General features: G+C 43.4%; 5 protein-coding genes and 1 pseudogene across 6 annotated transcripts; 4 read left to right on the top strand and 2 right to left on the bottom strand.

Moving 5' to 3' along the window:
• Positions 1-3,707: 3,707 nt before the first annotated feature.
• On the top strand, positions 3,708-4,346 carry LOC114566700 (claudin-4). The gene has a single exon (XM_028595378.1). It carries the CDS (start codon positions 3,708-3,710, stop codon positions 4,344-4,346), a length of 639 nt encoding a protein of 212 aa, XP_028451179.1.
• A 1,389-nt stretch (positions 4,347-5,735) lies between these two features.
• Positions 5,736-7,056, bottom strand: LOC114566570 (claudin-like protein ZF-A89). The gene has a single exon (XM_028595128.1). The coding sequence runs from the start codon at positions 6,999-7,001 to the stop codon at positions 6,369-6,371; it is 633 nt and encodes a 210-aa protein (XP_028450929.1). The 5' UTR covers positions 7,002-7,056; the 3' UTR covers positions 5,736-6,368.
• An 835-nt stretch (positions 7,057-7,891) lies between these two features.
• LOC114567064 (piggyBac transposable element-derived protein 4-like) lies at positions 7,892-10,251 on the bottom strand (annotated as a pseudogene).
• Positions 10,252-15,303: 5,052 nt separating this feature from the next.
• Positions 15,304-16,094, top strand: LOC114566470 (claudin-like protein ZF-A89). The gene has a single exon (XM_028594953.1). It carries the CDS (start codon positions 15,339-15,341, stop codon positions 15,969-15,971), a length of 633 nt encoding a protein of 210 aa, XP_028450754.1. The 5' UTR covers positions 15,304-15,338; the 3' UTR covers positions 15,972-16,094.
• Positions 16,095-21,220: 5,126 nt separating this feature from the next.
• LOC114566474 (claudin-like protein ZF-A89) lies at positions 21,221-22,027 on the top strand. Its single transcript, XM_028594969.1, has one exon. It carries the CDS (start codon positions 21,265-21,267, stop codon positions 21,895-21,897), a length of 633 nt encoding a protein of 210 aa, XP_028450770.1. The 5' UTR covers positions 21,221-21,264; the 3' UTR covers positions 21,898-22,027.
• A 1,391-nt stretch (positions 22,028-23,418) lies between these two features.
• LOC114566785 (claudin-4) lies at positions 23,419-26,000 on the top strand. Of its 2 annotated transcripts, XM_028595535.1 has the most exons (2): positions 23,419-24,185; positions 25,942-26,000. In XM_028595535.1, exons 1-2 carry the CDS (start codon positions 23,645-23,647, stop codon positions 25,998-26,000), a joined length of 600 nt encoding a protein of 199 aa, XP_028451336.1. In that variant the 5' UTR covers positions 23,419-23,644. The 2 variants fall into 2 exon arrangements, with proteins under 2 accessions (XP_028451336.1, XP_028451337.1); XM_028595536.1 differs by lacking the exon at positions 25,942-26,000 and having other exon boundaries at positions 23,419-24,223.
• The last annotated feature ends 657 nt before the right edge of the window (positions 26,001-26,657 follow it).

Genomic DNA, 26,657 nt, shown 5'->3' with positions numbered 1-26,657 from the left:
CTGAACAAAAATATGCTCACATAAAACAGTAAACTGAAAAAGAGAATTGCAGAAAATATGTGCAGAAAAATATATATAGAAAAGAAAGAAGCATCATAGTGCTTTCTTCCTGATTGAAGTGGTAACAATTACTGTAATACAATGATGTGTGTCTGAGATAGTCAGGGTAATCAATTGTAATTGTTCTGTAAATGCAGAGATGTATAGTAACAAAGTACTAATTAAACTAAATGCTTGCTCTGTCAGGATCCGGCTGAGACTGATTGCCTTTGTGCCACTCTTGTGGCATTTTTGTGTATTTTGTTATCTGTGCTTGTTGCTGTGTTCCATGTGTTCCATGTGTTCTGTTGTTACCTGTCTGTCATCTGTCTTTGTCTCCGCCCTTCCCCTTATATGGTCTGCACTTCCTCTCTTGTTAGTTTCCCTCCAGTTCTGTTCTCACCTGTTCCCAATTGTCTCGTTAGTTTCCCTCCATTTCTACTCTCACCTGTTGCTCGTTACTGTCTTGTCCAATCCCCTGTCTTTCTGTTTATTGGTCTGTGTATTTCTACACCTTCTTCCTTGTTTTCTCACAAAAATAAATGATAATATTATCATAAATGTGATTTCACAGGGGTAAATGGCAAATATGAACCATAAATGATGTATATATCATTGGTAATTGAGCTAAAGTAAACATCTGTTAAGTATGTTTACATAAGTTGTTATGGTTGTATTGATTTTAAAGCCTAATGGGAGGTCCACCAGACCCGGGAACATAAAAGGCTGTATCTGTACTCTACTGGAGTATTTTTTTTTTCTCCTACTTACACTTTTACTTGAGTACACATTTTCGATGAGTTTAATACTTTTACTCTTTAAAATGTTTTTCTGTGCTGTATCCTTACTCGTTACAACTAATCAGTGCAACTTTTCCACTTCAACCAATCCCAGCAGTCCCACATGCCAGATTTTGTATCAGTATGTGACTATGATAACCAATGACCAAGCGGGAGAGAATTTCCTTGTTTCTGATATGAAGAGGAAACTTGTGTGAATCGAACATTTCACATTTACCAACAAAACGTACAACGAAAGACCGTTAAAAACATTTCAGACCGTCCTTCCAACATGTATACATTTTAACATCAAAGTCCGCTGTAACATGTTTTCACTATTACATTCATTCCACAAAATCTGTGCCTTTTCAACTTTAAAAATTTGAAAAATATAATTGTTTCAAACTGATTTTTGTCAATACCCATTAAATTAAGACATATTAACATGACAAATTGTGTTGGGCCATCTCAAGCTATACCATTTATTATTTATATGTATTATTGCTCTGGGATAGTAACAGAACTGATGGTAACAGGACTGATGATGTCATGCAAATATGCTAATTTCTAGCTAACAGGTCAAGGTCAGAAAGGTACATGGTATGTAATCTGAAAGGTTATTACTTCTAGATATTGGTAATATCAGGATTAATAAATAATTGTTTATATATACACTTTAAAAAATGGTAACAGGGCTGATGTTGTATGCCGACCCCTCTCTAACAACCCTGATAAAACATGAAAAATAGGACATTTAAGAAGAGAGAAACTTATCTTTAACAAACCTGTGGAATCCACTTCCTCTAAATGATGTAATTTCCTTGAAATTATGTCACTTCTGATTTGTACCATTATTTTATAGGGGGGTTTTGGTGATAGTAACAGGACTGATATGAAATTAGGGGACAATGATGAAATGACTTATATTTCTAAGATAATATATCTATTTATGTAAAAAATTTGCTTAACAATGAGATTACACTTGAGACAATATAAAACTTTGAACATTGTATCATTTTACCAACATTTTACAAATGAGAAGTCCTGTTGAAAAAGAACAACCATAGCGAGGGACATGCCGAAATCCTTATATTATATGCTATTAGCATATAATATGTAATTTCAATTATTTGACATTACATTTATTTGGCTTTTACATGGTCTTATATTGATGCATATGATCTATAGTAACATTACGTTTTTTAAATTACAGATTTATTTGTTGTCGGCTCTCTGCAGCGGGCGAGGCTGCTGCTTAGTTCTCCCGCGACTGACGCGTGCGCACACACACACACACACACACACACACACACACACACACACACACACACACACACACACACACACACACACACACACACACACACACAGACGGTGGATGCAGGAAAAACCGGAGATGAGAAGTACACAATGACCTAAATTGAGAACAGCTACGTTCATTATTGTAAGGGAAATGATAAGTTAAAGTCCAATAAGTACTTTATCAAACCGTATGAATGTGTGTCCCAGGCCAGGATAGGAAACTAACAATGTAAAGATCTACAAGCCACTGATACATATGTTCAAATTTGATTCATTCAATGAATTATTATTTTTTTGTCTTAAATCCACCAGCCATTTCCATATTATACAAACATTTGAGCCTTTTTGGATACTAGGAAAACTAAATTTTATTCTCCCCAAAACAAGTTTCCTTTTTTTTTTTAAGAAGTATAAAATTTTTTTTTAAATAATATAAACAATATGATATCCAAACTTTTGACTGCTTTCTTTAATATCTACATAACACACTAACTTTTACTTTCAGTACTTGAGTAGTACATTTTAAAATAAACTACTTGCAATACTTAAGTACTAAAAATGTTTAGCTTTAGTACTTTTACTCAAGTCACTTTTTTGATAGAGCACTTGTACTTTTACTCAAGTCTGGGTCTCTATACTTGATACATATACATTGTCTGTGTAAATGAAAAAAGAAAAGCTATTCAAGGGATAATTGTCTGTTGTTTGTATGGATTCCAGAAGTTTTGTTAACGTTTTTTTTCTTTCCTAAACTCGTTTTCTGATCTGTTTTTAGGTGAATATACTGACCCAAACTCTGAAGTCTAGAGTTTGCTTGCTTGAACTGTGCAAATGGGTCTGTATGTGTGTGTGTGTGTGTGTGTGTGTGTGTGTGTGTGTGTGTGTGTGTTATGTCCCCATTTCGTCTAGGGGTGGGGGATGCAAACAATTTAAAATAGTAACCAAGGAGAGAACACAAACAGTAAACTAGAACTGCAAGCAGACGGGGTCAAAGCGACCAATGCCAGTTGCCCGCGACACCCCGGGGAGCGCGCAAAAGCGGAACCCAAAGACTGGCGATGGGGAGGCAAACGTCAGTAAATATCAAGATGTGTGAGCCGTTTTAGATCGCTTTCTGATCTGTTTTTAGATGTATATACTGACCCAAACTCTGAAGTCTAGAGTTTGCTCCCGGCTTGAACTGTGCATGTGAATCTGTGTGTGTGTGTGTGTGTGTGTGTGTGTGTTTGTGTGCTTGAGCACAGATTGTTCCCAGTCTCATATTTGCTTGAGGTAACAAAGCATGTATGTATGTGAGGGAACAATAAACAGAGAGAGAACAATGTTTGTGGATATTGAGTCTCAGATTTCTCTTTTTGTCTAGGAGCACAGAAACTCCACCCTGAAAATTTGAACCACAATGGGAAGTAGTTATCTTCTCACAATGGGAGCTCAGAGCATCAGAGCACAGCAAACACTTCTTCAAGCAGGTGTGAGAGTGGAGTATATGCATTCAGTATCTAAAAATCTTTGAGACGTGAACATTTCAGTAAAAGCAACCTTTTCCGGCATAGAAGTTGAGAAGTTCCTGGCTGCAGAGCTGTTATCATGGTTTCTCAGGGCCTCCAAGTCATGGGTGTGCTGCTGGCATTTATCGGCTGGCTGGGCACTATCATCACCTGCGCGATACCTATGTGGAGAGTCACCAACTTTGTCGAGGGGAACATTATCACCGCCCTGGAGGTCTGGGAAGGCTTGTGGATGGAGTGTGTGGTCCAGAGCACGGGCCAGATGCAGTGTAAGATGTACGACAACATGCTGGCTCTACCTCTAAACCTGCAGGCTGCCAGAGCTATGGTGGTCATCTCTGTGGTCGTTGGGGTGTTTGGCGTCCTCATGGCTGCAGTTGGAGGAAAGTGCACCAACTTCATGGAGGATGAAGTGGCCAAAGCCAAAGCCTGCATCGTGTCTGGAGTGATCGTTATAATAGCCGCCTTGCTGATTATGATCCCAGTGTCATGGTCAGCTCACGCAGTGATCATGGACTTTTATAACCCCCTGGTGATTGAGGCTCAGAAGAGGGAGCTTGGGGTTTCGCTTTATATCGGCTGGGCCTCTGCTGGGCTGCTGCTGCTGGGAGGAGGCCTGCTGTGCAACAGCTGCCCCCCAAAATATGGCACAAGACCTTACATACCTGCCAAGTTTGTCCCTGCAAGAACCACATCATCAAACGTGGGCTATGTGTGAGTGTTTCATTAAAATGTGTTAATGTTCTCACCAAAAAGTTGCACAGGAGGATAGATTTCTTAAAAATGTTGTTGCTAAGGCTGGCATAAGCAATACATCTGTGTATTTGGTTGATTAGGAAAAATAATCTCAGAATTTGAGGTACTTTCTAAACTCAGACAGCACAGTAAAATACTGTACCATGAAATGTCTTAATGGTTTGTTTTTTTCAGAGGAAATGTGTCTCTATCAAAGGTTGATATACGCTGTCAATTATCAGTTTTCACATGGAAATGTTTGTCTCAGATTAAATATATTATCAAATATCCTCGCTAGTGTGAATCAATAAGGGCTGAAAATGTTCTGACATGACTCTGAAACAATATCTTTTATTTTGAACGGAATACCTAAGAGTTGTTTTATTCATAAAGACTAAGACTGAATGGAATGATGCAATAATCTGAATACAGATGTGTGCTTCAAATCAGATGTCACGATTTTTTTTTGAGTCAACTTATAATGATTTTATGATCCCTGCTGTGCTTCCAATTGCCTTTCAAATTTCAGAAATAAAGCTTCTTTGTTCCTACGTTCCTTTCTCATGTTCACTCTGCACCTGCACAAAACACTGTAATAGAACTGAAACTGAACTTTGTGATAAGGCATTCAGGAATTCAGGGGAGTAGACTCCTATTTACTGTATCTGCTTGAGATGTTTGCCATGGTGTAATCCTCTGCCCTTGTATTAGGATTTACAGTTTCTGTCTTGAGTAAAATGGACGTCACTGCCAGGGAGAACAGTGTGCAGTGTATGCTTGGATTCATGTTGCTAAGGAACTGTTTTATATCTCCAAAGAATGGATATTTACACTTTGCCCAGTAAGAGGACATCTGCCAAGTCTTGTCAGATTGATATATCCTGAACCTCTTTAAGGGTTTTCCTTTTGTTTACAGACATTTTCAATTGAAACAAGGCTGACAAGGAAAACAATACACCAGTGTAAAATATATGTGTCTGTTTCCATTTTGGCCACTCAGATGAGATCAGGCCAGTGAGTATGTGAATGTAGTGGAAGTATTCAGATCTTATAGGTAAAAGTAGCTGTATCACAATGTAAAAATGTTCATTACAAGTAAAAGATAAAAATGTATTTATTTATAGGTAAAAGTACAGAAGTTTTCGAATGTACTTAAAGTATTAAATATAAATGACTCATTATGCAGAAAGGCCGCTGCCAATGTTATATATTATGTATTGGGTTATTCATACTAATGTGTGAATGTGTAAGCAACATTTGAATGCTTTAGCTGCTTTAAAAGGAGCTTCATTTGATATAGTCAATTGAACTTTATTCATAAGCCCAATATCACAAATCACAATGGGCTTTACAATCTGTAGAGCATACATCCTCTGTGCCTAGACCCTCCTGTTAAGTAGATTAATCTATAACAATGCATCATGTTTAAAATTAAATCTTTAAAGTAACTATAGCTGTCAAATAAGTAATAAGTAAAATATGCAATATTTCCCTGGAATGTAGCATAGAATACTACTGTAGCTCTCAAGGGAAGTATCTTAAAATTTTACTTAAGCACAGTAAGTAAATCTACTTTATGTTAACATCAAAACGGCATTTAAAAAAAAACATTGTTGACAAAACGTTCCGTTTATTGTCTGAATCAAAGACAAAACAACAAAAAATCACGAGTCTTCTTTCTGAAGAGCTTATGATGCAAACAATATAAATGAAAACAGCAGGACAGTATGACACTGAATTAATATTGAAATTATAATACAAAACAATGAACAGTAAAAAGAAATGAATTAAGCTTCAATCCTAACTGACATGTTGCATTATTGTAACATGGCACATACCTAAGCCTCTTGTATGTTTCAGAAACAAAAGGCCACAGTGTGTTAGTAAAAAAATAAAAGTTAGTCACGAGAAAAATCACAACTTTATAAGCAACAGGTTTTGTTCTGTATGTAAAGTCAGGTGCTGTTTAAATTGTGCTGCCTCTTATGTACTGTAATGCAGCAATTCAGACAAATTCCTTCCCGGGCGTTGTAGATTTAGGTCCGGAGTACTTTGCCCCATTATAGCGGCCTCCTCCTGACGGGCACTGACAACAGAGAAGAGCACCACCAATCAGCAGCAGTCCTGATGCTCCCCAGCCCATGTACAAACATGCACCCAGCTCCCTCCTCTGGGAATCAGGAACCATGGGGTTGTAGAAGTCCTTTATGATAGTATTAGCAGGCAGAGACACGGTTACCAGACACAAAGCCCCACTCAGGATGAAGAAAACACCTGCGGAGATGGCCACTCTGGCTTTTGCTCCCTTGTCCCCAACGCAGGTGGTGCATTTCCCTCCGACCACAGAGAGCAGCAGGCCGAACAGAGAGAACAGGATGGCGATGACCACCATGGCCCGAGCCGCCTGGAGGTCCGGAGGCAGGGCCAGCAGGGAGTCATAGACTTTGCACTGCATCTGGCCGGTGCTCTGCACCACACAGGTCATCCAAAGTCCTTCCCAGATGGTCTGAGCCACCACAATGTTGTTCCCAATGAAGGCAGACACCTTCCACAGGGGCAGCATACAGATCAGTATGTTGCCAATCCATCCAAGCACCGCCAGCCCAACGCCCAGAATCTGCAGTCCTAAAGATGCCATTTCTGTTTGGTGGTACTCCTTTTCTTTCTTGCTCTGTCTCAGTTCTTCACTGGGCTGCTAACTAAAAGCTCTCCTACTGCGGTGAAGTTTTATATGACCCACTGATGCCTCCGAGTAGCCCCCTCCTGTGGGTGGGCTTTGCCTTCATTGCTCTGATGTTAACATCCATCATGCTGCCTTTGACTTCAGAGGCGTTTCTCTCCTACAAAGAGGCCCTCTGGTGCACCAACAGAGCTATGCAAAAAAATTAGGCTTAAACAGTGTGGTTCAGTCAAAAACTTGCAGCAGTTAATGTCTGATGTTGTGAAAAACTATCTTTATGGAGTGGAAGAATATACTGTTGAATAATAACTTTGTTTAAATTATGAATATCATGATGCAAAAATTCTGAGTAAGAACACTGTATACCGCTATTTGCAAGGTTGTTCTTGTTCTCACTAAACCACTCAACATGTTTGTAGTGTTTCCTGGCTATTAGCCCTCGCTGGCTAATTAAGAAGTGTTCTATTAACCCTTGTGTGGTCCTTCGTGTCACTTGTTTAGTTTATTTACTTTTCAAAGGGTTTTTATTCAAAATAGATTCAAGGTTCATTTCAGTTCATTTCAGTTTATTTCATTTCAGTTCGTAACATTATCTCACATCTAACACAGCACATGAGTATCCAAAAGGGTTTTTATTCAAAATATATTCAAGGTTCATTTCATTTCACACATTTCATTTCACTTCACACATTTCAAAGGCAACTTTCTCGTCGTCTTCTCGTCGTCTTCTCGTCGTCTTCTCGTCGTCGTTTGGTGTCAGGCCGCAGGCAATTCCTAGAGCGACTCCCGACACACGTGTGTTTTGTTTGCAGCTCGCCGGGTTTTGTCGCAGCGCAAAAGGTCGAAGCTCAAACTGGTGCCGCGCGAGCCAAGAGTCTATGCTGTCTCGCGCAGTCCGCGCAGTAGGCTCGCGTGCAGCTCCCGCAGATGTATCTCTTGCAGCCGCCGCACACGGTGTGCGTCTTGCGCTCCGTCGGCTTTGGACAGAGCTGACACCTCTTTCGCTTGCTGGGCACTCTCTGCGCCCTCGGTTGCGCATCCTCTTCGTCGTCGCCGTTGTCGTCGTCGTCGCCGCCGCCGGGGCCGGCGCCAGCGCCCGACGAGGTTTGCCTCGTCGCCACGGCTTTGACGAGCGCGGCCGACGCTGGCGTGCGAGGCAGACGCCGCCGTCTCGCGATGAGCGGAGTCACAAGCGCCCTGCCCAGCTGCTCGAGGAAGGCGCTCCTCTTGTCGAGCTTGCCGCGCATCCACTCGGGCCTGAGCTCTCGCCAGAGCACAAAGGCGTTGTAGGCGGACACGTCGAGGATGTTGTGGAACACGGCGAGGGGCCAGCGCGCCGTCTTCCTGCGGCAGCTGTACGTGCCGACGAGCTTGTCCAGGTTGTCCACGCCGCCCTTGGTGCCGTTGTAGTGCAGGATGATGTCGGGTTTGGCGTGCCTGGCGGCGCTGACTCGCGCGTCCCCCGTGTGCAACGTGCTCAGCAGCACCACGTTCCTGTTCCTCTTGGCCACGTAGGACACCAGAGTGACGGTGGGCGTGAAGGCGAACTTGGACGAGAGGGCCGCGCGGCCCTTGGTGTTGAGCAAAGCAGCTCGGGCCTGTTTTTGCGCATCGTGCCCACCACGGTGAGGTCCCTGTCGTGGAGGAGCCGCCGGGCCAGCTCGTAGGAGGTGAAAAAGTTGTTGCACGTCACGTTGCGGGGGCCCGTCAGCCCCTCGGTCAGGTCCATCACCACCCGGGCGCCCTGATTCCTCTCGGGCTCGCCGCTCACAGACTTGCCCGTGTAGACCTGCATGCTCCACGCATAGCTGGACACGGCGTCGCAGGCCACCCACACCTTGAATCCATACCTGCCGGGCTTGCTGGGTATGTACTGGCGGAAGGAGCATCGACCTTGTTGTTGTTGTCGTCGTCGGTGTCGTCGTTGTTGTTGGACGTGTCGTCAAAGAAGGAGAATGACAAGGACAGAGGGAAAGGACTCGGAGGGAGCCGAATAAGAGTGAAGAGACGAAATGAGAACAAGAAGAAGATAAAAATGAACAAGCATAACAAAAAGCAAAAGAAAATCTTTAAAAACATCCGTGTGCGCATAGGCACACACACACACACACACACACACACACACACACACACACACACAAAAGCATTCTAAACTATGAGGTAGACAAAAAGAAACGGCGCAAAACAAAGCTAAAACCCACACGAAGACCACGGCGCCACGGTGAAAAGAGCAAATAAAGTGGCCTACACAACACGACGTACACACGCGCTCCACAGGCAGCAAACTACACGCGCGCCTCAGAGGGTCAGTCTGGCAACTCTCTGATGGGCTCCGATCTATTTATTGCGTGCAGAGGGAATTTGGACAAAGGACAACCGTTTAGCCTGCACTCCCACCTCGAAAGGGAACCAGCTGCTCGTCCACGGTCACGTCCGCGCCCGGGTTGTAGAGGAGAGGCAGCCGCCGCGCCCACTCGTCCCACACGTCTCGTATGGGTGCCAGTTTGTCCGAGTCTCATCTGGCGGCTCTCGTCTCGCGGCCGTCAAATCGCAGCACTCCCGAGAACGTGTGCAACCGCTTGATTGGCATCGTGGCGCGGAAAATGGCCCTGCCGTTCTCCTCGTGCCACAGGCTCTCCAAGGCCTCGTTTCGGGACCTGTACACGCCGGCGAGGATCAGCAGCCCCGTGTATCCGCACAGGTCCGTGGCGTCCATCGATTTCCAGTCGTTGCCAAATTTCCTTAGACTCTCGAGGTTCGTGGCGGCCAGCACAATGTCTATTATTCGCGGTGTGACAAACAGGTCAAACGCCGAGATTATGTCGTGGACGCGCGTGGCAGCGTACTCTGTGGGACACCGGCTCTGTGGAGGAGTAGCGCGCGTGTGGTCTTCTCCTTCGTCTTCTTGTTCTTTGATGATGATACGTGTCCGAGGACCATTCGATTTCGCCATTTCTCGACACAAACGTTTCCCTCTCCTCGTCCTCCTCGTCTTCTTCTCCCATTTCTTGTCCACCCTCTTGTTCTGCGTTGAATCCTTGTTCTTCTTGGTCGTCTCGGTCGTCGTCGTCTTCTCCTTCGCCGTTGTCGTCGCTGCAGCCTTTTTCGGACTTGCATTCGTCTTCCTCGTCAGAGTCGCTGTGGTGGTGGTGGTGCGCGTCTTCTTCGTCTTCATCTTCTTCTTCTTCGTCGTCGTCTTCTTCGTCATCGTCTTCTTCGTCGTCTTGTTCTTGTTCTTCTTGTTCTTCTTGTTCTTCTTGTTCTTCTTGTTCATCTCCTTCCTCTTCTGGGACATTGCATCTTGCAATGCAGAAACCCTGACGCAGGTTGAAATCTAGAGTCATACGACGGGCCATGCTGAACCAAGTACAAAAAGTCGTACAAAAGTCCAAAAGCAGAAGCAAAGATGAAAAACAACAAGACAAATGTGTACAGAGAATGTGTGTGTGTGTGTGTGTGTGTGTGTGTGTGTGTGTGTGTGTGTGCATATAATAAAAGTGTATTAGTAGGACAAGGTAAAGCCTTGGATGTTGAATACTGGCCAGGGTCCGAGAGACCCGAAGGCCAGAGCTGCGGCACTACAGAATTACCATTGAACAACGTATGGGTCCGAGAGACCCGAAAGCCAGAGCCTCGGCAGTAGAGAATTACCATTGAATAACGTATGGGTCCCCGAGACCCGAACGGCCAGAGCCGCGGCACTACAGAAATACCATGGAATAACGTATGGGTCCGAGAGACCCGAAGGGCCAGAGCCGCAGCAGTAGAGAATTACCATTGAATAACGTATGGGTCCGAGAGACCCGAAGGCCAGAGCCGCGGCAGTACAGAATTACCATGGAACAACGTATGGGTCCGAGAGACCCGAAGGGCCAGAGCCGCGGCAGTAGAGAATTACCATGGAATAACGTATGGGTCCGAGAGACCCGAAGGGCCAGAGCCACGGCAGTAGAGAATTACCATGGAATAACGTATGGGTCCGAGAGACCCGAAGGCCAGAGCCGCGGCAGTAGAGAATTACCATGGAATAACGTATGGGTCCGAGAGACCCGAAGGCCAGAGCCGCGGCAGTACAGAATTACCATTGAATAACGTATGGGTCCGAGAGACCCGAAGGCCAGAGCCGCAGCACTACAGAAATACCATGGAATAACGTATGGGTCCGAGAGACCCGAAGGCCAGAGCCGCGGCACTACAGAAATACCATTGAATAACGTATGGGTCCGAGAAACCCGAAAGCCAGAGCCGCGGCAGTAGAGAATTACCATTGAATAACGTATGGGTCCGAGAGACCCGAAGGCCAGAGCCGCGGCAGTACAGAATTACCATTGAATAACGTATGGGTCCGAGAGACCCGAAGGCCAGAGCCGCGGTAGTAGAGAAATACCATGGAATAACGTATGGGTCCGAGAGACCCGAAAGCCAGAGCCGCGGCACTACAGAAACACCATTGAATAACGTATGGGTTCCCAAGACCCGAAGGCCAGAGCCGCGGCACTACAGAATTACCATTGAACAACGTATGGGTCCGAGAGACCCGAAGGCCAGAGCCGCGGCAGTACAGAAATACCATTGAACAACGTATGGGTTCCCAAGACCCGAAAGCCAGAGCCGCGGCACTACAGAATTACCATTGAACAACGTATGGGTCCGAGAGACCCGAAGGCCAGAGCCGCGGCAGTACAGAAATACCATTGAACAACGTATGGGTCCCCGAGACCCGAAGGCCAGAGCCTCGGCACTACAGAATTACCATTGAACAACGTATGAGTCCGAGAGACCCGAAAGCCAGAGCCGCGGCAGTACAGAAATACCATTGAATAACGTATGGGTCCCCGAGACCCGAAGGCCAGAGCCGCGGCACTACAGAAATACCATTGAACAACGTATGGGTCCGAGAGACCCGAAGGCCAGAGCCGCGGCAGTAGAGAAATACCATGGAATAACGTATGGGTCCGAGAGACCCGAGGGTCAGAGCCGCGGCAGTAGAGAAATACCATGGAATAACGTATGGGTCCGAGAGACCCGAAAGCCAGAACCGCGGCACTACAGAAATACCATTGAACAACGTATGGGTCCGAGAGACCCGAAGGGCCAGAGCTGCGGCACTACAGGAATACCATTGAATAACGTATGGGTCCGCGAGACCCGAAGGGCCAGAGCCGCGGCAGTAGAGAATTACCATTGAATAACGTATGGGTCCGAGAGACCCGAAGGCCAGAGCCGCGGTAGTGGAGAAAAAACATGGAATAACGTATGGGTCCGCGAGGCCCGAAGGGCCAGAGCCGCGGCAGTAGAGAAATACCATTGGATACGGGACGGGTCCGAGAGACCCGAAAGCCGAGGCCGCGGCAGCAGAGAATTACCATTGAATAATGTATGGGTCCGAGAGACCCGAAGGGCCAGAGCCGCGGCAGTAGAGAATTACCATTGAATAACGTATGGGTCCGAGAGACCCGAAGGCCAGAGCTGCGGTAGTGGAGAAAAAACATGGAATAACGTATGGGTCCGCGAGACCCGAAGGGCCAGATCTGCGGTAGTATAGGAATACGAGTGAATACTGGACGGGTCTGAGAGACCCGAAGGCCGAGGCCGCGGTAGTATAGGAATACGATTGAATAACGTATGGGTCTCGGGGACCCGAAGGGCCAGAGCCGCGGTAGTACAGAAATACTATTGAATAACGTATGGGTCCGAGAGACCCGAAGGGCCAGAGCTGCGGCAGTACAGAAATGCCATTGAATAACGTATGGGTCCGAGAGACCCGAAGGGCCAGAGCCGCGGCGGTAGAGACATACGATTGAATACGTGACGGGTCCCGGAGACCCGAAGGCCGAGGCCGCGGCGGTAGAGGAATACGATTGAATAACGTACGGGTTCGAGAGACCCAAAGGCCAGAGCCACGGCGGTAGAGGAATACGATTGAATACGGGACGGGTCCCAGAGACCCGAAGGCCAGAGCCACGGCGGTGGAGGAATACGATTGAATACGGTACGGGTCCCAGAGACCCGAAGGCCGAGGCCGCGGTGGTATAGAAAAACTATTGAATACGGGACGGGTCCCAGAGACCCGAAGGCCGAGGCCACGGCGGTAGAGGAATACGATTGAATAACGTACGGGTCCCAGAGACCCGAAGGCCGAGGCCGCGGTGGTAGAGGAATACGATTGAATACGGACGGGTCCCAGAGACCAAGGCCGAGGCGGGGCGGTAGAGGAATACGATTGAATACGGGACGGGTCCCAGAGATCCGAAGGCCAGGGCCGCGGTGGTAGACCTGACATGAAATGAAAACAAGCATGGGTCCCGGATACCCGAAGGCCAATGCAAAAAGTCAAATGAACTCAACGGGTCCCTGTGACCCGACAGACAACACAAGGGTTAAATCAAATGTAGCATACACTAATAGTTCACTTAATTATTAATCAGTATGATGTTTAGTTGTATGTGGTATAATTCCTTCATATGGGTTCCCTAAAGTCATAGGTGCAGTAGATTGCACCCACATACCCATCACTGGAGCCTTAGGAACATGAATGTGATTTTGGATGTTTAGGTAAAGTATTTGTACTAAACTGTCAGGTGATTGGTGGCACATATGCATGTTGCATGCAGGTACACTAAAGTTTGCAAAAGTGCTACACAGCAGACTTTGCCCATTTGTAAGAAATAGTCACATACAGCACAGACTTTAAGAGGCCTTCACTGGCACCTTTGTTTCAGTGCTTTCATTGTAAAATTAACCTGAAGTGCCTTTGCAGTTGTGTGGATGAGAGATGGCCTGGCTCGGTTGATGATTCACGCATTTCATTTTCCGAGAAATCACTGAGTCATAGGCAAGGTATGGAAAATATACACAATTATTAATTGTGACACTGATCAATCAATGTCCCTCTCCTTTTATGAACATGGCGTTTTGACTTCTACTGGGGGGAAGGGGACACCCACGCACATGGTAGCCCACTTGGTGACCCCCTGTCCTGACCCAGAGACACCAGCACAAAGACATTTCAATGTAGTCCTTGGGTAAACGTAGGGTCAGGTTAGAGATGACCTTAAGGGGTTCTTCAAGTCCGCGGGCTTTTGAAATAACTTCAGCATGTGTGGTGCTCCACAGCATTGCCACTATGAGAAAAAAAGAGAGCCCTTCATGTGCCACCTGACATTGTGGACCCCATCACCCTCGACCACCCCACTGGCACAGCCAGCAGACAGGCCATCACTGAACAATTTTTTTTATGCAACAAATAAAACTAATCACAGGATACGTTTCACTTGTTTATTAAAAATGTCTGCTTTCGCTGGGGAAAAGAAAAGAAAACAAAAGTTGTAAGTATACTATGCCAATCATGCTTAACAAAATAAAGTACCATTTACTGTAATACTGTCTCATACTCCAGTTGCCCAATCTCTAATTTGATCTTTTTAATCTCCAGTTTTTGATCGAGATTTTCCAGCCTCAGGTTCCGTTTAGGTCATGTTGGTGTTGTACTGTGTTCACTTAGTATGGAGCTTCTTGGTAAGGCTCACTTTCAAAAATGGCTTACTAGAAAAAATAAAACCCTTACAACTTTGCTGAAGGCCTAGAAGTGGAGGCCACAGGCCTAGGGGAGTGTTCACTGGCTAATCAGCACAGGTGGAATCACTCAGCTTTATTGCTGGCCTGAGAAAAGAAGAACATGTCAGAACACAGACATCAATAAACTATTCAAAATGTAAAACAGGAAAATATTTATATATTGTTGTTAGGCTACATATTGCAGAATGTTGCACCTAGGCAGTGAACATAAATGTGAAAATACATCATTCCATGTCTTATTTCTGCTCATGGTTCAGATAAAGGCCAGACTTGTAAATGCAAAAGTATGCACTTTAAACAAAAGTCACAAATGTACCTGTGACATCTCTCCATGTTTTGTGTATGCTTAAATTGAGTTTTCAAATGTCACCACTCAAGAGCACAAAATAATAAAAATAAAAATAAAAGAATATTTCAGATTAACAAATAAAACATGGAAGTGAATTAGTGATGGTATTTTAGAATTGATTGATACACTTTATATTTTGATTTGGAGCGAAACATTTGATATGTGGACAGCTTAAATCCCCCATAAATCCTTCCCAACTCAAATCATTGACAACATGGGGCTAATTTAATGACCACAGGTGTTTTCAATTTGAACAATTTGGAACAGCCAATCAGGCGAGACCACAGCCTAACATGTGGGTATAAAAGCTGCAGGTGAGAGCTGAAATCTTTTTCATTGTTGATTTTGCTCAGTGAGAGACAAACATTATGTCGTCTGCAGGTCTCCAGATTTTGGGCAGCTTTCTGGCAATCATTGGCTTCCTGGGAGATATCATCATCTGCACCCTACCCATGTGGAAGGTGTCTGCTTTCATCGGGAGCAACATAGTAACAGCGCAGACCTTTTGGGAGGGCCTGTGGATGAACTGTGTGATGCAGAGCACTGGACAGATGCAGTGCAAGGTCTACGACTCCATGCTGGCCCTCCCCTCTGATTTGCAGGCGGCCCGGGCCTTGGTTGTGATCTCCATCCTGGTCGTCTTGATGGGACTCCTGCTTACCCTCGCAGGGGGAAAATGCACCAACTGCATTGAAGATGAGGAGGCCAAGAGCAAGGTAGCCATTGCTGCGGGGGTGTTCTTCATCGTCGGTGGTATCCTGTGCCTGATCCCTGTATCTTGGTCTGCTAACACGGTCATCAGTAACTTCTACAACCCCATTTTGAGCGACCCACAGAGGCGGGAGCTCGGAGCGTCCCTGTTCATCGGTTGGGGATCAGCAGGACTCCTGTTGATTGGAGGAGCTCTACTCTGTTGCCAGTGTCCGCAGCGTAAGGATAGCGGATACTCTGTCAAATATTCTGCCCCACGCACAGCAGCCAGTGGAGGAGCCTATGTTTAAAATGTCTTCATCCTTGTCTTGCTCTTAAATGGATTTTACTTTTAAAAGTAATGTTTTATGTCTTTATGATTTCAAGGTGTTTAACTGATTATTTTAATTAAATGTTTTTATATGATCACTATAGCTCTTCTGTGTGGGTTTCTTGAACTCTTCTTCAAAGTGAAGGCTACAAAAGTTTAAGATGGTGGTTTGGTCGTCACAAAGTCTTAGCTGAGTTCTACCTAGTTGGTAAAGTTAAAATGTTTTGTAAATGAAACGTCCAGCAGCAACTGCATGGCTGGTGTAAATGGGTTGTCAGATGTATTACTCAAATGTACATCAGAGCTGTATATGTATGGTCTGAAATGACTGGTAAGCAACCCACCTTTCAACTGAATAGGCCGGTTTCCCTGGTAAACTCTTGTAGCCAAACTTAAAGGTGTCTTAAGTGTTTGGTTTTTTTTTTTTTTTTAAGGCTACAACATTGTTGTCCCATACAGCGAACCTCTCCTCACTTTTTGCTAGATGCCAGTCCCATCAACACTTCACTGTAGACAGCCCAGGCTCCAAACTGTGCCAACTTGTACAACAAACTAGAACTGTCCCAGCCAATAACTAACAAGGGGATGGTTGATTCATGAATACACATTGTGGAAGTAGCCTACATGCTAACACTGCTGCAGTGATGGCTCAACCAGCTCCTTGTTGTTGGCTGAACCACTGTTATGGTTTGTGGGTCAGGTTGGTGCAGTTTGTGGAGCCTGAGCTGTCTTCAGAGACCCATTTATTTTGTGTTCAGGGGACAGGCAGCTAGCAGATAGTGAGGAGATGTTTGTATGTGACAAAAAATGTTGCCTGAATGCTTCACATCACTTGGAGCACCTTTAATGGTATATTTTTCAGTAACCTTTAACTATGTAAAAACCAAATTTCAGTTTTAAGTGAGTCTTTCTTCAATTAGAAATTTTACACCTCACTCCCTCTCCCATCCCAAACCAGTCACTACAACCTCCAGTCTGTCACCAGGGCGTAGAGAACCCTATTGCCTAGGAAATGTGCCCATACATCAGCAGTGCCCCTTCCACGCAGGGGGGAGCTGTACGGATCAACTACGGTCTGTTACACCACTACTGTGTATTCAATGTCTTATTTTTTTCAAAATAACTTAACACGAGGTATGGGCTGATCCGCATTGCCTCAATGTTCAGTCAAGACTTTGAAAAGCCCCAACCTAAATAGTGGGTGAAAAAGTCACCGATCTTAAAAATGTTAGTCTGGGTTGTCTGAAATTTGCAATGACTATCCATATGAAGTGTTTGCAACTGATGCAGAAGGTATTTCACAGACATTTGGATATAGGAGAAGCACAGGTGGTCTTGTCTCCAATAACACGCAGCACAATCCTGTGTACTCAAAATAACCTAATTTACTCAAAGTTCTCATTTTTGTGACTTACTGAATTTTATAAGCATTGCACAATGGTGGTTTTTGTAACTAGAACGATGGAATCAAACGCAGTACCATATGCTTACAGATCCACAAGGAGTGCAGCAAGAGGTGACTGCATTGTTCCGTTGAGGAAAAGTGCATTCGGCCAAACAGCTTTTGCAGTCAGGGCTGCTCGTGAATGGAACCTCATTCCAACTCACATTAGGAATTTTAAAACTTATGTTTCTTTTAAATTTAACTTAAAGAAGTGGCTAACAGGTAATCAGGACTGTCAACGTTACATGTAGTTACAAATTCTTGCTATCTTGTCTTTCCTGCCTGTTTGTGTCACTTGTGCTGTACCGAGGAGGTTGTTGGACTGACAGTGTGGCTTGTGTGTGTGTTGATGATATTGACCAACTGTTTATGTTTATATGCGTGATCATTTCTTATTACATTTACAATCAATTTTACTTGTATTGGACTAAACTTATATGTACTATTATATTCCTTTTATCTTTTTAGGTGTGACATTGTACGATCTGTCCAGGGACAGCAGATGTAAAATAGCCTGTTGGCTAATTCTGGCACACTGTAAATCTTTTTTATGTATTGTTAGTGTGCATTAAAGATATAAAATCCTGGATGACCTATAATTTTCTGATGTTAAACTCGAACAAAACTGAAGTTATTGTGCTGGGCCCTAAACTCCTCCGGACCTCATTATCTAAAGACATAGCTGCTCTGGATGGTATTGCCCTGGCCTCCAGCACTACTGTCAGAAATCTAGGGGTTATTTTTTATCAGGATATATCCTTTAAAGGTACAATATGTAACATTTCTGCTTTAAAATGTCTAAAAACGACCATTCTTATGTTATATATTTTTATGAGTTGTGTTCTTACACTATCCAAAATGTTTCCACCAAATGTCAAACCCAGAGAAATCTGTTATTTTATTTTCAGACACAGCACGTTTCCTTTAGTCGCCCGTCAGTGGCGTCATATAACCTTTCACCCTCAAGTTACTCCAACTTCCGTCAGAACACTGGCACCAAGATGATACGTTAAGGAGTAATTGTAAATCATACAATGTCACAGAAAAAAAATACTTGTAACCGTAATACTGCTTTTTTTTTGCCATACAGCATCATTTTGTATCACAGTAATACAACAGAGACCTTATTTATTTTGTAAGTTCAATATCAATACCAGCTTAACGTTACTACAATGTGCTAACGTTGATGCTAAAGCTTTGTGGGTATCTATTAGAATATCTTTGGTAACATTATGAGGTTACAACATCGTTCAACACGCTAATAGTTATTTTTAGTATGACTGTTTCGACCACAGCTAACAGGACTGAGCTAACCCACGAATAACTTCACTAGTAACGTTAACGTTAGCTGTATAGATAGACGATTAATCTAATGCTAATTTAGCCAGCTAGCACACCCCGGTCTGTCTGCCTCACTCCCCCGGCGCAGAGAGACTCAGTCGGGATGACAGCTGACAACAGCCCTGGGACATATAGCTAGCTAGTTACCGTTAGCCCCCAGTCAGCTATTAGCCAGCTACTTTCATTACAGCAACCCCCACCGGCCAGAACTTATCTCCAGTGCCTGGTGCTTACGACGCTAACGTCAGTTTAATTAAACGTCGGGAAACAGACTATATCAGACCCAGCACCAAGTCACAACAGCGGCCATCCATAGCGGTAGCTACATCTCCGTAGCGCTACCGGTGTATGTGCCGAAAATCTCCTCCCTGCCGAATTTCTCCCCCCTTCGCGTTTAGCTGTCTTTACACTGTTAGCTAAATTAACCCGACAAAAGGTGGGTTAAGCACCAAAACGAAAAGTTAAGATTACTGAAAAGTGAATGGGAGATAATTCCGGGCAGCTGGGAGATGTTCTGCTGCTGCACAACAGGCATCAAACGTCCTGGGTCGCCGTCGCAGAGATTTCCCTGACAATCCCCACCCACACCCGTCTCTCAGCCTCGTTTAGTAGTAGTAGTAGTAGCTAGCTAGCGTTACAACAAACCCTGTCCGCCCCGGTGTTGAAACCATCCAAAAGGTGACATTGATATGTGAAATATTTTGTGTTTTAGCTGCTGGCTACTGTTAGCTTGCTGGCTCACTAGCTAAATGGTCAGCTACAAATAAAAATCTACTCAAGAAAAACGTAGCTCTAATTATGTTGGGGAAACTGCAGCTATTGTATTACAGTACCATGAATAAACGTTACTAAACGTAACGTGAATAAACTTGAATGGGTAAACTCGTCCGTGAACTGATGCATTCTAACCGGCAGCGAAGGTGTTTAACACATTGACATATATAAAAACACATTAAAAACTCCCATAATTCCACGCAACTTCCCAACGTCATCAAAAGTCCAGTTTTACCATCCATTGTTTTGGTTGAGAGACCCCTAGCGGCAGAAAGTTACATATTGTACGTTTAACGCCCATCTAAAACAAACCTCAAGAACAGCCTTTTTTCATCTTCGTAACATTGCCAAAATTAGGAATATCCTGTCTCAAAACGATGCTGAAAAACTAGTCCATGCATTTGTTACTTCCAGGCTGGACTATTGTAATTCCCTACTGTCATGTTGCTCAAATAAGTCCCTTAAGACTCTCCAGCTGATCCAGAATGCTGCAGTGCGTGTTCTCACAAGAACTAAGAAAAGAGATCATAGTCCTTATGTTTTTTCACCCAGCGTATTTCCTTGGAGAACGTTGGCACCAAGATCCTGGTTGCAGCTGTCGCCGTGGTCCTGCTGCACTGCCTGCTAAGCTCTGCGGTGCCCTGCAATGTCATGCTACGTCCATCCATGCTCCGCTGGGCCATGCTACATCCTGTAAAGCCCTGCAGCGCCCTGATATGACATTAACTACTACAACTACCATTTGAAGTCACTGTTCCATTATTAATGTGACTATTACTGCCACTGTTCATTGCATCCCCAACCGGCCCGTCAGACACCGCCTACCAAGAGCCTGGGTCTGTCCGAGGTTTCTTCCCAAGAGGGAGTTTTTCCTCGCCACTGTCGGACTGCTTGCTCTTGAGGGAATTACTGTAATTGTTGGGGCTTTGTAAATTATAGAGTGTGGTCTAGACCTACTCTATAAAAAGATCAACAGGGAGGGGACTCTATCTCTAAAGTGTCTCGAGATAACTCGTGTTATGATTTGATACTATAAATAAAATTGAATTGAATTGAATTAGTGTGCATTGTCCCTGTTAAATAAACCTGAAATAAAATAAATAAATAAAGTCTATCTTATCCTATAAATGTAAATGTTGTACATTGTCCTCGGTCGATACTTCTTCCACATATAGCTACTATCTCAATATTTTCCTAAACTGTTCCACATTTCAAAAACATTTAAAGACCTTGAAGTTATCAGACTACTTTCTGGATTTCCCAGACTTCTGTTAACCAACTTCATTGTGGGATTTTTTTTTTTTACCTTCTAAAGGCCTTTCTCACAGCATACATTTTTGACTTGTCATAGTAGGTTAAACACAGGTGTTACTAATAACACTAACGATTACACTGATCCATGCAATTTAAACAAAAATCACAAATGTACCTGAGACATTTCTCCATGTTTTGAGTATGCTTTATTCAAATGTCACAAATCTAGAGAAAAAATAAGAGAAAAATATATATTAAAAGAATATTTTAAATAAAAAAATATAACATGGAGATGTGGTTGGCAATATAGGGCTAATTTAATGACCACAGGTGTTTTCAATTTGAACAATTTTAAACAGCCAATCAGGCGAGACCACAGCCTACCATGTGGGTATAAAAGCTGCAGGTGAGAGCTGCAATCTTTTTCATTGTTGATTCTGCTCAGTGTGAGACAAACATTATGTCGTCTGCAGGTCTCCAGATTTTGGGCAGCTTTCTGGCGATCATTGGCTTCCTGGGAGATATCATCATCTGCACCCTACCCATGTGGAAGGTGTCTGCTTTCATCGGGAGCAACATAGTAACAGCGCAGACCTTTTGGGAGGGCCTGTGGATGAACTGTGTGATGCAGAGCACTGGACAGATGCAGTGCAAGGTCTATGACTCCATGCTGGCCCTCCCCTCTGATTTGCAGGCGGCCCGGGCCTTGGTTGTGATCTCCATCCTGGTCGTCTTGATGGGACTCCTGCTTACCCTCGCAGGGGGAAAATGCACCAACTGCATTGAAGATGAGGAGGCCAAGAGCAAGGTAGCCATTGCTGCGGGGGTGTTCTTCATCGTCGGTGGTATCCTGTGCCTGATCCCCGTATCTTGGTCTGCTAACACGGTCATCAGTAACTTCTACAACCCCATTTTGAGCGACCCACAGAGGCGGGAGCTCGGAGCGTCCCTGTTCATCGGTTGGGGATCAGCAGGACTCCTGTTGATTGGAGGAGCTCTACTCTGTTGCCAGTGTCCGCAGCGTAAGGATAGCGGATACTCTGTCAAATATTCTGCCCCACGCACAGCAGCCAGTGGAGGAGCCTATGTTTAAAATGGCTTCATGCTTGTCTTACTCTAGGAAACTGGACTGAACTTTTTATTTTTAAATGTTTTATGGTCATAACTTTATGAATTCAAGATGTTTTTACTGATTATTTAATTAAACTTTCATATGAACACTAGCTGTCCTTGATGTGTGGGTTTCTCGAATGCTGACGTGTTTTCAAGTGACGACAAAGGTTTAAGATGGTGTGGCCCACAAAATGTTTGCATTCTTGGCAGAATTCAAACTAGTTAGGTGCCACTTTTAAACTCCATAAATGCTAACCTTTTAAACCGGAACAACTACTTTACGGCAAGGGTCTAAATTGTGGGTGAAAATGTCAATGTTCAAAAGATGTAGTTTGGGTTGTCTGAAACTTGCAGGGACTAACCATTCAGTGCTGGCAACTGACTCAGGTCTTTCAGTCATTTTGACATGGAAGCACAGGTGTTGCAGTTTTTTTTTTATTTTGGTGACCCCGAATTCTGTAAGCATTGTACATGCACAATGCTTGCTTTGTTATGGAGATTTAAAAACCTGTATAGGCCTTTCTCACAACAGACATTTTAACTTGCTGGTGTTAACACTGTTATATCGGAGTGTGATGGTGACAGTGAGCCAGCACTATACCACAAATCTGTCTGAAATGCTGAGGGTTAATGAATTACATAAATGGGGCTGTGATTTGACACCAGTCATTGAAACGGGTGGCTATATAAAATTCAGCCATTAATTTTATTTGCACCTGTGCTTCTTCTACTGTGACATGTAAACATGTCTTCTGTGGAAATGGCCAGCCTGTCTCCATCCAAAGGTAACAAAACTTGCCTACAATCACCTCAAAAACTAACCTGTTATATTTTGTCTAATCTTTTCAAGCTATCTGGCCAAGAAGTAGTCTGCCACATATCCTTGTGTAAAACATGATGGGATATGTAGTTTGTTACTGTGGGACAGCTAGGTGGTTTCACTCTCTTTGTGCTAAGCTAACTGGCTGCTGAATGTGGCTTCATATTTATAGACATGAGTGGTATCGATCTTATCTAACTCTCAGCAAGAAAACCTATTTCCCAAAATGTCAAGCTATTCCTATGTGGTTTAGATAATTCTCTCCAGTATTCAAGTTTTGGACAGTAGATACTTTTCTTAAACCAGGATTTTTTTTCCAGTCTTGTTTTTAGTATTCTAATCAAGCATTCATTGAATAGGTGATGTACTCTACTTTCTTCCCATGTATCAATGTGTGTTTCTTCTCAAGTGTTTTATTCCCCCCAAGCTCTGTACAGGTACAAGTGTTTTTTTTAGAAATGGTTCATGCATTCATTAAGATCTCAGGATTTAAGATGATTTTTACATAAAGCTTGAACTGAGGATACGTGAAAAGCTTGCCTTTTCTGGAAATGGTTAAACTTAGTGCTTTAATCCATTTAAAAGTTATGATCAGAGCCTTTTGTTTGGCTCACAAAGCAGCCTTTTGTACATGAGTGCTTCCTCCTCCTCCTTCTTTCATAGTGAGCAGGAATTAGGACAAAAAGAAAACCTGATCCACCAACTAGCAGAGTCCCCTCCCTGTTGATCTTTCTTCTCACGCCTGCAGCGCAAAACCACGCAGCAAACCACAACCACTGCTGCCTTTACAGCCGAGTGAAAGCTTATGGTCAAAATGATCTTCAGCTCAACTTAAGGTGGATTTTGTTGCCGTCTTTAACTTGGTGGCAAACTTAAATACACGCCTTGGATTTGTTTTTTTGGCAACATGCAGACGCAGCTCGTTGCTGTGTGTTTGGCAATCGTTGGCTTTCTTGGCACCATCCTTATCTGTGGACTGCCCATGTGGAAGGTGACAGCCTTTGTTGGAGCGAACATCATCACCTCTCAGGTCTTCTGGGAAGGTTTGTGGATAAATTGTGTGATCCAGAGCACTGGTCAATCGCAGTGTAAAGCCTACGACTCCATTTTGGCTTTACCACAGGATCTGCAGGTTTCCAGGGCTCTGATCTGTGTCTCCATCGCTGTCAGCGTGGTGGCCATCGGGCTCACTGTGGTCGGGGCCCGCTGCACCAACTTCTTTCGTGGCGACTGGCTCACCAAAGCTAATATTGGCTTGGCTGGAGGTCTGGTGTTTATATTAGCAGGGCTTCTTTGTGTTATTCCTGTCAGCTGGTCAGCTTACAGCATCATCACTGGTTTCTACAACCCCCTGCCCACCTCAGAGAGGAGGGGAGAGCTCGGGGCTTCCATATATGTGGGCTGGGCGTCTGGAGCTCTGCTCATCATCAGCGGAGGGGTGTTGTGTAGCACCTACAGATGCTGAGGATGAGGAGAATTGCGAGAGGAGGAGAGTACACCACGCTATAAGTCAAATACAAGCAAAGGTTGAAAATGTGCAGTTATGTTTATACTGTGATGGACTTTCTCTGCTTCAGTCTTTAATAAAAGCTACTTTTTCAACATTTGTTTCAACCTTAGTTAAATGCTCTTTGACAACTAATCTGTGTAAAATATGAAAGTGTGTAGCATATTGAAGTGTTGCACGACCAGAGCTTGCAGTGTTTATGGTTGTTTTTAAAGTGAATAATGAAAAAATGAAGTCTGGTTGAGCCAATAGTTGTATAATGTGACATGAAAAATATGTTTAATGCAGAGATCTGAGTTTATAGGATGTGTTTTAGTATGTGCAGAACACATTATAAATGCTGCAAGAATAGTTAAACCTTTAAAGACCAGTGATGTCATTTTTACACAATTTCTTAAACAGTACTTTTTTACTGTGTGGTGAGGAAATGTGTCTTTGTTTGCAACAAGACGGTTTCACTTATTTTGGGAATTTCAGAGACAACTTTCTGGAAAGAAACCATCTAAATAAAAAGTTATTATTACTCTTTTTTTATCACATGACAGTTGTGAAATAAGATTAATTGTACTGGAAACAACTGTCAAATGTCTCAGTTCACTCATAGAGTTCTTCCCATCTTTTATCCTCAGTATTGAGTAATGAACAATATGTTTGCTGTTGCTTTGCATGCCTTGCCATGTCAAGTGGAGGAAACTATGAATGTACAGTATGTTTGTATCTTAACAAACCAAAAAAATTGTTTGTTTGTTGTTTTCACACTATTAATTTTCTGCAATTTTGTTGCATATTGCAAGTTACAAAAGTTACTTGCATTAAAAAAAGATTCTTTCGAAAGATGCCCAGAGAAGAAAAAAATATGTTACTTTGAGAATCTCTCACAGTCATGCCAGTGTGTATAAAAGCCTGAAAAACTTGATTTGGTTATAGCTCAGAGGTGATTGAATACTCTCTGTAATATTTACAAATAGCTCAAGTTGCCTCTCTCTGGATCACGTTTGCATATCTCTAGTAATCTTTGTGTCATCTGATTAACGTAACAGCAAAATGAGAGCAGCATACTATATTATAGCAGAAACAAGATGAGAAATGCTCTTTCTAGATTCACAATGGGTATTTTTAGTGAATTATCTTTGTGGTTTCCAGCTGTGTCTGCTGGGTGGAGCTCTGTGTGTTCTTAACTTGCATATGATGCGAAACAGTAGCCTATATGTAGCATATCATAGCATTGTTAGCATTGTTAACTGAATTCTTGTATTTAACTTTCTTTAACTTTTAAACATTTTTGTTTTACTGTGCTGTATCACCTAGTCAAATTCATTTGCTGAATAAAACAATTCTGATTCTTTAAAGTTCCTCTTTGCATACATTGTAACCTCTAAGCAAGCCTGTACTTTTTTCATTACTGTTGAATGATTTAAAATTTCTTTTCTAGCGTACTGTATGTAATGTGTAATGTAATTGTGTGTTGATGAGAATAGTTTGCTTGTGTGCTGTATTTCAGTGATTTTGACCTTATAGGGGCCTCTTTGATCATCTTTGTTGATAAGCAATCTGGTCAAGTGAGATTTCTCGCCAACACCATCATTCGTGATTTCTACAACCCGATCATGACCAATGCTCAGAGGAGGGAGATGGGGGCCTCGCATCGGTTGGGCCTCTATGGGGCTGCTGTTCCTGGGTGGGGGCCTCCTCTGAAGTTCCTGTCTCCCCAAAAATGAAAGACTATGATGTGAAGTATGCAAAGGCTGGCTCTTAGCACAGCAGCAAGGCCTACATTTAGAGTTTCAGCTGGAAGAAGAACCGGGACAGTGTGTTGGAAAGAGATAAGACAAAGAGTTTATGAAAATGTCACCTTTGTCCTGTGAAGATGAGTCCACCATAATAATATCTAATGTGGTTAAAGTAGATAGGAACTTTAAAAAGTGTGAGTAAGAATGTGTATTTGTTTTCTTTTAGTCTGTGAATATACAATGTGTTTTGGTTTGTTGTTTGGGTCCCACACTCACACATCCCACTATGACATGTGAGATTCAGAACATGACTGCTTTATATTAAACCCATTGTATATTTATGTGAAATCTGCCTGTTACTGTTTTGTGTCCATACATTCTACTCTTTTTTCAATCAAACTAGAATATTTGTGATTATGTTACTGACTCTCATTAGCTGTTTGTATATCATTTTGTTCAGATTTGTTTGGATGATGTTTTTCTTTGTATACCGATAACATTCATGTCATTTGTAAGACACATTTGTGAGCATGTGAGACAATATTTCTCTTGATTCCTTTTCCATCTCGTCACTGTTTGTTTTTTCAAAGGGAAGAACAGTTACAGTGATGACGTGTGCCAAAAAACTTGCTGAACAGCGGGTCTGGTTGTTCAAGTGTAGATGAGAAAGAATCCTTACAAAC

This window comes from Perca flavescens, chromosome 13 (genome assembly GCF_004354835.1).
Source record: "Perca flavescens isolate YP-PL-M2 chromosome 13, PFLA_1.0, whole genome shotgun sequence".
NCBI classification, from domain to species: Eukaryota; Metazoa; Chordata; class Actinopteri; order Perciformes; family Percidae; genus Perca; species Perca flavescens.
The sequence above is the reverse complement of the archived record's forward strand: the minus strand, read 5'-3'. Positions and strand labels throughout refer to the sequence as shown.